Source organism: Erythrolamprus reginae, chromosome 3 (assembly GCF_031021105.1).
Source record: "Erythrolamprus reginae isolate rEryReg1 chromosome 3, rEryReg1.hap1, whole genome shotgun sequence".
Lineage (NCBI taxonomy): Eukaryota > Metazoa > Chordata > Lepidosauria > Squamata > Dipsadidae > Erythrolamprus > Erythrolamprus reginae.
Window position 1 is genome coordinate 179,075,150 of NC_091952.1, and position 12,330 is coordinate 179,087,479.

At 36.3% G+C, this 12,330-nt stretch overlaps 1 protein-coding gene across 4 annotated transcripts in view; it reads right to left on the reverse strand.

Annotated features, from left to right (window-relative positions):
- Nucleotides 1–2,242: 2,242 nt before the first annotated feature.
- Nucleotides 2,243–12,330, reverse strand: part of LOC139164785 (RNA-binding protein 24) — a 78,397-nt gene continuing 68,309 nt past the window's right edge. For all 4 annotated transcript variants that reach the window (XM_070747318.1, XM_070747317.1, XM_070747320.1 and 1 more), the window contains one exon: nucleotides 2,243–4,742. In XM_070747318.1, coding sequence (XP_070603419.1) covers nucleotides 4,403–4,742 — 340 coding nt within the window. In that variant the 3' untranslated portion in view covers nucleotides 2,243–4,402. The remainder of the gene's footprint in view (nucleotides 4,743–12,330) is intronic.

Below are 12,330 nucleotides of genomic sequence, written 5' to 3' on the forward strand. Positions count from 1 at the left end.
AAGGGAATGGGAAATGGTAATTTAGGGGTTTAAAGTGTTAAGGGATGGCTTGTGATACTGTTCATAGTCAAAAATGGTGTTTTTACTTCCGCATCTCTACTTCATGGAAATTCGACTTTCGCGGGCGGTCTCGAATGCATCCCCCGTGAAAATCGAGGGAACACTGTACTACATTCATGATACTTATTGCTTTTTATTTTTGTAAGGTTCTGTCAATGAATATAAGTACGGCTTTGGATTCTGGGACTGCCATCCCGCTCTTTTTTGGGGTGGGTGGGGTGCTGTAAGCCACAATGACAATGTAATGCCAATTTTCTTCCCTCCCCCTCCAAATGAACATTTTAAACTTTGGAATCTATTAATTTTAAGGATTGCTAGTTTTATTTAAATTTCAGAGTTGTTTTATTCACTTTTAGCTTTTCTTGGAGAAAAGTACAGTATGCTTTCAGTATGAAAATAAAATAACAGCACACCTTAATTATACAGCAATAATCAGTGAACTGAGACATCATTTTAAATTCCTAAATATATAATTAAAGAAAAATAAAACATATTTCAAACAACTCTAAGAATACTTTTAGTAAATCAGTTCCCAGTGTTTTCTCTCTGAGTTTTCTAAGTCCCATCTCAACTCTGAAAAACCTTCACGTTTCAGTGATAGATAATAAATATAATGCATAATTAAATTGAGGTAATTTGTTTTGATGAAACTCTGCATAATAAAAAAATACACCTAGATATACATAGCATCAGTCCCCTAAATTTTACCTCTTTCGATACTGTAGCACAGTGATGGCGAACCTATGGCACGGATGCCACAGATTGCAGATTTAGCCATATCTGCTGGCACACGAGACGTTGTCCTAGCTCAGCTCCAGCATTCATGTATGTGATGGTCAGCTGATTTTTGGTTCACAGAGGCTCCGGGGGGATGGGGGAGGGCATTTTTATCCTCCCCGGCTCCATGGAAGCCTTTGGGGCCTGGGGAGGGTGAAACCAGCCCACTAGGCCCACCAGAAGTTGAGAAATAGGTTGTTTCTGACCCCCAGAGAGCCTCCAGGGGATGGGAAAGTGTTTTCACTTGAATCACGGGTGTGGGCACTCGGGTATGCGTGATAAGCGTGCATGCACGCTCTTTTCTGCACCCGGGGGGGGAAAAGGTTCGCTATCCCTGCTGTAACACAAGGGAGGTAATCTTGGAATGTGGGATCATATGGATACACACAGATCTGTGGCCATTTATTTAGAACGGTGGTCTCCAATCTCCAACTGGGAGGGAGGCGATAGGGATGGTTTCCACATGCATGTGCTGCTTTTAGAAATGCAGCATCACATACTCACCCATCACATCCATAATCCGGCTCCGAATGGGCTGCAGCCCAGCATGGATCAGTGGGTTGGGGAGCCCGATTTAGAAAATATTTAACGTCTGTCTGCCCCAGTAAGACACTCAGGATAGTGTGCGTGTCAGTTGTGGTGCTTTTGGAAATGCAAAAATAAAACTATATTCTTTCTGAATGAGAACAGTGGGGGTTTTTAAAATGGATTTTATGAGATATGGAACAAAGTGTATACATGGATAAATAAGAAGAAATATTAAAAGTAAAAATAAATAAATAAATAAGAGAATTGTATTAGTAGAGATATGATTTAAGTGTTATATTAGAATTAGTAGGGATAAGATTTAAGAGTTATGCTAGAATTAGGTCATGTATGAAGATTTATTATAAAAAGTCAAACAATTTTCTTCTTTTCATTTAAGGTAATAAGTTGATTTTAAGCATTTTTTGAATGTATTCTTTTTTCTGTATTGAAATTTTATTTCTAGAATAAGCGGGGAAGATACAATCCCATTCTTATGATAAATGTATGCTTGTCAGTTTTGTCTATTTTAAGAAAATTAATAAAATTTATTGGAAAATAAATAAATAAATAAAATGGATTTATAGGTCCGATTCCAATTTTTAGAGGAATGGCATGATGGTGTTCTACAACTTAATTATGCATTGCAGGTAACAGCACTTGTTTAAAATTTAATTTGACCGCACTGCATAAATAAATAAATAAATAAACAAACAAACAAATAAATAAATAAATAAAGCAAAGCAAGTAACAATTCATTTGTCTCAATCAACCTTTTAAAAACCATGAAACAGTGGTTTACTCAATAGGGGGACTCTGAAATGCATTTTAAGATGTCTTGATGCATTAAGAAATTTATTTTGTATACAATTGTAAAAAGTTTGGATTCAATGACATTTTTATTATTTTAATACAAGTGTATAGATTAGAAGATCTGAAACATTATAAAGCAATATACATAATAAATAACATGCTCAGTAGTCATGTTATATATCTTATATAACACTGGCTAGTATTCAAAATAAATCCAGTGACATTGGAGAAATCCATAAAAATGCTATCCTGTCTTCCCTTTTATGAAATTGTTCAAGTATAAAAAGATTCCAATACAGTCTAAAATATTAAATTTCTTTTTTAGGTCAAGAATAAAAATTACAAATTATTGCAGTTTCACAGGACAAATGAAAGCAGCATTTCCTACCTAAGGAATAATAGTTGATCTATATAGAGATGAAACTGAAAAATGACCCCTTTTCATAGCAGTAAATACCAATAACCCACAATAAAGACATGATGGGTTTCATATACTGTGTTTCAGATTGGGGCTTCAGACTATCATTAAATACCTGGTTGAGGAAAAAGTCCCATCTAGATCAGTGGGATTTAAGATTCAAATTTGGATTACTGCTATGGTACTGGAGCTATTTATCTGCAACTCAGTCAACACATGGGCTACCAAAAGTATCTTTACAGGAAAAATCCCAGGTTGGACAAATACCATGCTCTCCCCCCCCCCCCCCAATTGTTCAACCAATTCACATGGTTTCCCTATGCAGACGTTATTATGGATGTATGTGACCAATGATATAAATATAGCTCCTATTATACACCACAGTAATTTTTAATTTGAGTCTTACTCCCCAATTGGTATGTATAGTATTTTAACATATTTCAAGGTAAGCTTTACTGAAAACCAGTAAAGTTTTCATCCAAGAAAACAGGTATTCAGTCAGTGAAACAGTGGGAAAATCATGAAACTAGCATTTTAAAGATCAAAACCTTTCCAAAAGTTTTAAAATATCCTTACAAAGGTATGTTTATTGAAGACAATAAACCTATGTCAGCATCTTTTAATTGCTTAGATTATTAGTTTATGTTCTACTCCTAAACCTGCTAAATAACTTACACTATGAGATGAATACAATATTTTACAGTTTCACATCTAAAGTGGGTTTCTTTAGAATGCAGCATCGTACAACTTTCAAAATAAATATATCTTTAAATAGCATTACAATTAAGGCACAATATAGCTCACATAGAATTAACCTTTGAAGAATTGCAGTCTCAACAAGTAGCCGCATGGAAGAGGCCTATGTTTTGCAAATAAATATTTAAATAGGAATTAACTTGTATACAAATCATTTCAAAAAGCATTCCCTAATACAGTTCTTAAATATTTAAATTCAGCAAATTTCTTCCTGCCTTTATTCACAAGCCATGAATAGATACAGTAAATAAAAGGAGAAAGCTGTTGCCGGAGAGAGCTGATCCTGTTTTAGAATCAGAATAGCTGACTCTAGCAGTCAAAATTTCCCTAAAAGTGAAACAGGATGGGGAGAGGGATTAGAATGTGACAACCTCATCAAATGAGAACAAGTGGTGTGTTCTTTCCAGAACGGGCTGTGTCATTGATTGTCGGTACAGCTGTTACACCCTTTAATTCCACACCACTTGCTCCATAGTCCCATTCATAGAGAGGACAGATGAGAAAATAACTTTGATGCTGTCTACCCTTCCCCCACCTCCCATGGGCCATCTTTCTTAGTTTGTTCTATGCCCAATAGGAGATCGTCAAATATATATATATATATGTATTTTTCTACTCATTCACACAAAATAGGCCATACTGAAAAGTTGTAATGACAGCCAGCGTTTTCAATATTTAAATAATAGTAATCTTCTACTTGATAGTTACGTATTGCTCACCTGAACTTTTTACCCTGGATACTGTAAAAAGCACCTTATTTTTAAAAAAAAAACATAATTTTTTTTGGTTACTTTAGCTATGCTTTCATGATAAAATGATGCTTAGAAACTCTTACAATATCTTGTGCCACAATATTATTCATTCTATGGGAGGCATAATGCTTTAAAAAGACAGTGGTACTATTTGTTCTTATACTATTCTATTGCATTGTAGCACTTTGTTTTGTTTTTTAAAGCTTGGATAACTTAAAAGTTAATTATTTCTACTGGAAGGCTCGAAGGTAAAATTGATAGGAATAGTAAGAAAGGATGCTTTTCTTGCCATGTCCATCTGCTATTGCATACGATCTGTTTGCAGTTGCTGTGGCTGGTATTGGCCAAAAGCAGCTGCTGCAGCTGCAGCTGTTCCAGGCGCCGCTGCAGTGAGAGGTTGCTGGACTGCATAGCCGTATCCCCCAGCAGTGACATATCCTGCAGCAGCTGGCGAAGCTGCGTAGGGATACTGGTCATAGGCCGCAGCTGCTGCAGCGGCCGCCGCCGCCGAATACTGAGCGTATGCAGCTCCCGTGTAGTCAAGGTAGGGTGAGGTGGAAGCAGCAGCCGTAGGCTGGACATGTGGAATAACCACTCCAGGTTGCACAAAAGCCTGCGGATATACATAATGGGCAGGGATCCTGTTGAAAAACAGAAGATAAAGTTAGACCGTTGGGAAGCCTCACTCCCTGGTTCAGAACTAAAAAAACCAAACTCAAATTTAGTTGTTGTTATATGCATAGGGTTGCCACAATAACTAATTTCAGCGATCACCTTACAAGCTAAAAAGGAGACACACTGGTGAAAATGTATCTTTAAAAAAAAAAATAGCGTCACGGTGTTATTGCCAATTTTATAGCACTGATCAGAATTGCTATAAAGGCACACTACTAATTTTAAAATACTGATAATCTTAAAATATACATTTGTGAAAAGAAAAATGAAAGAATCCTGGTTTGAGGCTGGAAGACACGGGGTGCATAGCCACAAAGAAGTGGCTAGTTTCCCCCCTAAGAATTCTAATATACTGAGAGTTTATATGACTCTTTCCTTAGAATATATATTTTGGTAACCTACATGTTTAGTTCCATGGTCCAATACTGATGGTTACACAGGACCTATTGCTTGTTTCACTGCATTACCCACATTATTCAAATGTGATGTAGGGTAACAAATGTTTTGTATTGTGGCAATCCTACTTGAATTGCTATGCACACATTAATTCCTCTGCAACTTCAGTCATCCTTATTAAAAAATAATAAATAATAAAAAAAAAACAGGCGACAAAAGGGGGTTTAAATAGAAATTCACAGGTGTGGTAAACACAGCAAGAATCACACTTGTCAAACGAACTATAGTGCAATTCACTCCGTCACAAAAGGCTATTGAGGGGAAGCTACACAGATGCCATTAAAGTACATGACAGTGACCTCTGGGTGGATGTGGGTAGATGTGCATCACACTTCTGAAGAGGTTGTGAGGCCATGAAAGTCAAACCTGTTATGACATATCAGGCCACGGAATCCTGTGCCAGCTTCCTTATTTCTATATAAGTCATAGCTTTGGAAGGAAATAGGGAGAACTGGGGTAGAGTTATGTTCAGGTAGATCTAGTGTTTAGTAAAAAAAAATAAAAAAGGAGAAACATATTTTGAGGAACAACCTTGCTGTTATTACATACCGTACATACTTCAATATTCCCCTTACTATTAAACATTACCTTTTTTTTGGGTACCGTTAGAAGCACAAGCAGGCCACTGTTATATTTGTAATAAAGCTCTCATATGTATAGATAGCAATACTTCCGCGGTGCTTTCAATACCCAAAAGCTTCATGTATTCTCTCAGGATTACTTACAAATGGCTTGGTAATGGAGACCGTGGTTATTATGCATACGAAGGGTAAAGCTGAAAAATAATGGTTTGCCTAAAAATCTCTAAATAAATTTGCATGGCTTAAAATAAGCTCTGCTTGTTGCTACAACTAAACAAGTTGCTAATTCCCCATCTATATGTACAGTGGTCCCTCGATTTTCGCGGGTTCGAACTTCGCGAAACGGCTATACCACGGTTTTTCAAAAATATTAATTAAAAAATACTTTGCGGGTTTCCCCCCCTATACCATGGTTTTTCCCGCCCGATGATGTCATACGTCATCGCCAAACTTTCGTCCACCTTTAATAAATATTTTTTAATAAACTTTAATAAATAAACATGGTGATTAATAATCTAAATGGTTGCTAAGGGAATGAGAAATTGCAGTTTAGGGGTTTAAAGTGTTAAGGGATGGCTTGTGATACTGTTCATAGCCAAAAATAATGTATTTACTTCCGCATCTCTACTTTGCGGAAATTCGACTTTCACGGGCGGTCTCGGAACGCATCCCCCGCGAAAATCGAGGGAACACTGTATATAGATTGATCCCTTGTATCTTATCTATCCAAACAACTTATTACTCTTATATTTTATGTATCCAACCTACTACTCCCTTTTGAATAAACAGAACCTTCTCCAAAGTTTTAACTTGCAGCTAAAACTTTATCAGGAAATCAAACTTTCTCTCCTGCATAATTCTGGTAAGATCCAGGGGACACACGCGCGCGCGCGCACACACACGCACGCGCGCACACACACACAGAGCTTCAGATGCAGAATGAAATCTTTCAGCTTTTCATGCAATGTGGTGTGTTTCCTTTCTCTCTATTGCACAGATTACGTCCGCTTGATCACCCTATTATAACCAAATTAATACAGCTGCATTGAAATAAAAATTATGTTCAACGTTCATATGATGTTGCCAAGCAAAAATTGTTTTTAGTTATATAGTACTATTGCACTGAAAAGTAATTATTTGGACTTAAAATCTGTACAGCTTTGCTTTGAAACTAATCATTCCCCTTTCAGTGCCTACCATTCAATATTAAAGATCTAACTAACAAAAATTTATCATTGGTTTCCCACTGTCCTGGATAGAGAAACAGCAACACATTAGGGACACATAAGAAGAGATTATTGAACAGAATAATAACAGTCACTTAATAATTTTTTTTTAAAAAAATAGCAAAAATGATCTCTTCTACTGAGTGTTCTGTGAAGAAATCTGTGCTATCGAAGTCAATAATAACTTTGTTTTTATATGGTTTTAAATAGATATAAGCCATACACATAGTCATTTGATCATAATGCTCATTTAAAACCAGATCTATTGCCAAGGATAATTTCAGACTTAAGACGATCTTTAAAAGACACATGCAGATCACTTCATAATAGTTAAGTCATAGCTCTGTTCTGATAGAACCATCGTCACCATCCTGGATTTTAAAGTTGTTTTCTTGTTAGAATATCATGATGAATGTATGTATTCAAGCTCTTGCAATTTGTTTCTATTAAGTCAAGAAACTAACAGGTGGAAGAATTATGAAACTTTACCCCTTTAGAACTTTGTAGCCTACAATATGCATGCGCTCTGTTCAGGCGCCCACTGTTATGCCATATCTCACATGATTGACAGCACAAGCTGCAGTGGGTCTATTTTTGATCATCTGTCATGCGACAAGAGCTTCCAGCTGAGTAAAATGGCTTTATAAGGCCAAAGTAAACGTCCCATCTGTTGGAAACGCCAGCATGCAGAGATTGTCATGATACTAAAATGCTAGCTCCTTTTATGCTCTTCAAGGTTAAAAGGTTAAAGAGCAGCTTCTCATTAGGCTGTTCAGGCATCTTTGAACAATAGATTGAAAGTATTCTTCTGAGCAATAGATTGAAAATATTCTTCTGAGATTACTTTTAGGAGACACACTAGATTCTGCACTTTTTTCCAAATTTTTCAGAGGTAGTTTTCTTTGGTACATTAGAAATACAGTAGTCACTGAACTCATTAGTTTCCCTTCAAGATTATTATAAACACTTCAAGATTATTATAAACACTTACATGAAAGTAACCCTACTGAAGAGAGTAAGTTTCCTTACTTCTATCAAACAATAGAAAAACATTAAAAAAAAATAGATTGTATATATTGTGCTGGGTTCTGATGGCATTATATTGCATTTGATCCCCAACAAACACTTGAGGAGGCCTTAATTCATCTTTAGCTGTACTGGAATTAAAACAGTATTTCCCCCCCTCCTATCCTAAAAAGACCTATCACAGGTACAGCTACAGGCATTTCACTAATCAGGGTGATCCAAGTGGGGTCAATTCACCATGTATCAGCAATTGAAGCTGGTATGGGCAGGCCATTCTCCCTTCAGTCTTTGCATTTTGTCTTCTAGGGACATTTTTTTCTTCCTAGGAAATAGGCTAACCCATTTTTTTTTCCAAACTGGGGTCTCCCCGGATCAGGGTCCTGGATTAATCTGAATAACAGCTGACCGACAATAGTGATAGAGCAGCTGCATGGTGGCAAGAGAGAGCTGTTTCTTTTCCCACACCTGTTCAGCTGTTGTTCAGGCTACTTTTAAATATGGGCTTCATGTTCAGCAGTTCACAAACCCACGTCTAGCAGTCTGGCCGCCTGTTATGGGTTTAGAAGTATTCTGGAATAGCACTGTTTTGTTATGTTCAAAAGGAACGTAGGAGACAATTTTCAGGCCCATTTTGAATTCACTTGTAGAGCAGAAAGGCAGAAACAGAGTTGAGTTTTGATAGATTGCTAAAGACATCTATCCAGCCATTGTCAAAACTTGTTGCCTCCCCAGGTTCTTTACTATCCCAATGTACAGTAAGGAGAAAAACTGATGGCCACTTTCATGCCTATTGGCGACATGGTGGAATGTGTACTAGGAGGAGGGGGAAACAAAGTTGGAAACACTTCCAACCCTCAACATAATCTCTGTATCATAAATATGGATAGAATCATTTTCCAGTTTTGTGTCGCTCTGTCAGTGGAAATATCATATTTTATGCCAGTATAAATTTATTTTTGCTGGCTCAAGGGCTGATAGGTAGTACTTTTAAATAAGCCACTGGGAATAAAAACCTTAATGGGTCTCACCTTTGAGAAAACATGCATATTACAATATATCACTGTAAAATCTGGAGTTGGATTCATTCCTTTCAAAAGAATTCACTTTTATCTCTGTTGAACTTGCTATGTAACGATATCCTATGCATTTTATTCAGAATTCAACCCCAACTGAATTCAATTATTGATTCAATAATTCACTGATCTAAATAGTGTGTGTGTGTGTGTGTGTGTGTGTGAATACCATCACAAAGTTAATACTTTGGGCTAACTTACAACAGGCTAAAAACAAGTAATCTTCAACTTGCAACCATTTGTTAATGATCATTCCAAATTACAATGGCACTAAAAAGATTAATTTTGACAAATTTTCAGGCTTATGAATATTGTAGCATCCTACCCGTCACATGTTCAAAAATTTGGATGCTTAGAAATTGGTTCACAGTTATGACAGGTGTTGTGTCCCGGGTCATGTGATCACCCATTGTGACCTTCTGACAAGCAAAGTTAATAGGGATGTCAAATTCGCTTTACAACAGTGTTACTAACATAACAACTGTAGTGATTCATTTAACAACTGTGGCAAGAAAAGTCATACCACGGAGCAAAACTCACTATTTCACTTAGTAATAAAAATTTGGGGGTCAGTTGTGGTTGTAAGTTGAGAACTATGGTACCTTTAAAGCATTTAGCATTTCCACAGTAACTGAAGTGGAATCAGAATATTTAAGTGGTAACATATTTCTGGTAGAGTATAGACAGTCATGTATAAAGGCATCAATATCACAGTAAGCTAAGATTTAATATGATAAGAATGACCTAGCCTCTTTCCAGAATTTTAGATTTTGCCTTTTGAATTTGACAGGGCTTAAGGAAAATTTTGGAAACATTCACTTCTAGTATTCTTTTAATTAATTGCTACTCATTACACTGTATAAACCTAACTAAAAATAAGATTGTACAGTACTTTACTTTTACTTTTGAATGTATTCTTTGCAGAAGAATTGGATGTAGGTTTCAACCTGTTTTCAAATGAGTCTAATTTAATTAGATAATCCAATTAAGCAAGAAATCACTGAATTTCTTTGGTTTGGAGCCTGCTTGAATGCCCAATTCTGTAAATTGCACTGGGAGATTATGAAGTCCATAGCATTTCAGAGATTATTACGTCTGGTTTTATTATTTTATTTCGGTGATAATTAACATGTTTTTTTTTGCTGTATGCTACTGATAAGCTTTCAATGTGGGCAACATACAAATAATGTAAAATAAATTTTAAAAAGTCTACCAGCAAGCACATAATCTGATTCATTCAGTGAATAAATCTGAGTCATTCTTTCTCTGTGTCTTCCTCCAAACAAACCTGTCTTGATTCTAGCAATGTGTGAGACACAAATAGCAGAGCAGGAATCTTCCTGGCACTCTTATAGACAACACTCATGATATGAGCCCATCCTAACAGCCAACACCCCTCCCCTGCTTTGTCCATATGTGAATCTGTGTCAATATTTGAAGCTCAACAAAGCAGAAAGCCTTATCAAATCTGTTGAATTCAATCACCTATTCACAATCATGCCCCTGTCCTGTTTTAGATTTAACAACAGCTGAAAAACTAGCAAGGCTGCAGGAGTAGCCCCAAATTGTTGCTTCAGTTTTATCTCTGTTGCTCTGGTTTGTTTTCCATCCCTTCAGGGCTAGCAGGAAGTTATTTTGGGAAACAAAGAACACAGGAGAAGAATTACACTTCTCCTGTCCTGCTTTCAGCAGTTTTCATTCCATTCAGGGTACAGGATGTCTGCATTTAGGGTTTTTGTTTTAACAAAAGGGTAATATATATATAAAGAGCTGAGCAACCTCTGGAAAGGTAACTAGGAGAATTACTGGTGATGGAAGGAAAAAAAATGCAAACTGTTTATATCATCATTGGCTATATAATCTGAGGTGACCACACAGTGTGTCATTTTCTCATTGCTTGTAAACATCGTTTGGTGGCTATTGAGTTAATGCAGCCAACTTCATTGGTATGAAGATACAGCCAAACCATCATGTGGTTATGATTTGGAGTGTGGAAAAGGTTGACCCATCAAGGTATTGGCTTGCTTCCATGAAGTTAATGTTAACACAGATTCATATAGTTTAAAGTATTTTTTTTGTCACAAGAAATACCATGAATTTCTATAATATTCAAATGCAGGCATTAAATGAAGAAATCAGAAAGAGAAAAAAAAATGCCACTGGATAAAAAAAAAATAATCTTGAATTTTAAAAATATTTCACTGTTCCTAGTAAACTTATTTTTTAAAAATCAGTTTAAGGCCCAAATAATGAGCCGAGGTGACGCAGTGGGTAGAGTGCAGTACTGCAGGCCACTAAAGCTGACTGCTAGATCTGCAGGTCAGCGGTTCAAATCTCACCACCGGCTCAAGGTTGACTCAGCCTTCCATCCTTCCGAGGTGGGTAAAATGAGGACCCAGATTGTTGGGGGCAATATGCTGTCTCTGTTAAAAAGGGCTATTGCTAACATGTTGTAAGCCGCCCTGAATCTAAGGAGAAGGGCAGCATTTAAAAAAAAAATCAAATATAAATAAATAAACGAATGAATGAATGAATGAAGGAAGGAAGGAAGGAAGGAAGGAAGGAAGGAAGGAAGGAAGGAAGGAAGGAAAGGTTGTTTTCCAAAATAAAGTAACCCTAAATTATAGTAGCTAAACTTTATTACCATTTGTGAATATTAACATCTCCGGGCACACCCAGAAGGGATGACGGAGGGTCTTTTGAACATCTCATACTATATTCAAGTAAATCCAAGTAATTCATGTGGAACAATTGCAATTTTCCATTTATATTCCAAGAAATAATAAAATTCTGATCAAATAAAGTTTTATAAATTTAAAAGTTCTTAGAATAAAATATGATTATTTTTAATGATGAAACAACAAGATAAAACTGGATGAATAAAGATTTTATAAATATATGGCTGGCATCAACCATTATGACAAGAACAATGGATTGGAGAACATTGGTGCAAAATAGGGCTAGTATATCCATCTGCAGTGATCTTTGTGACTATTAGGTGATAACAAATAAATTGGGTTTTGCATAGTTGTTTGCTGTCATCTAATAGGCATCTGAATATTTGCAAGTCAGATCTTTTATCTTATCAGAAAAAGGTATTGTATCAAGATCCATCATTATCTCTGCATTCTATCATACCACCTAGACGGCAGAAAAAAACGTTTTCAAATTTATCTTTGAAACAGTCTCTGA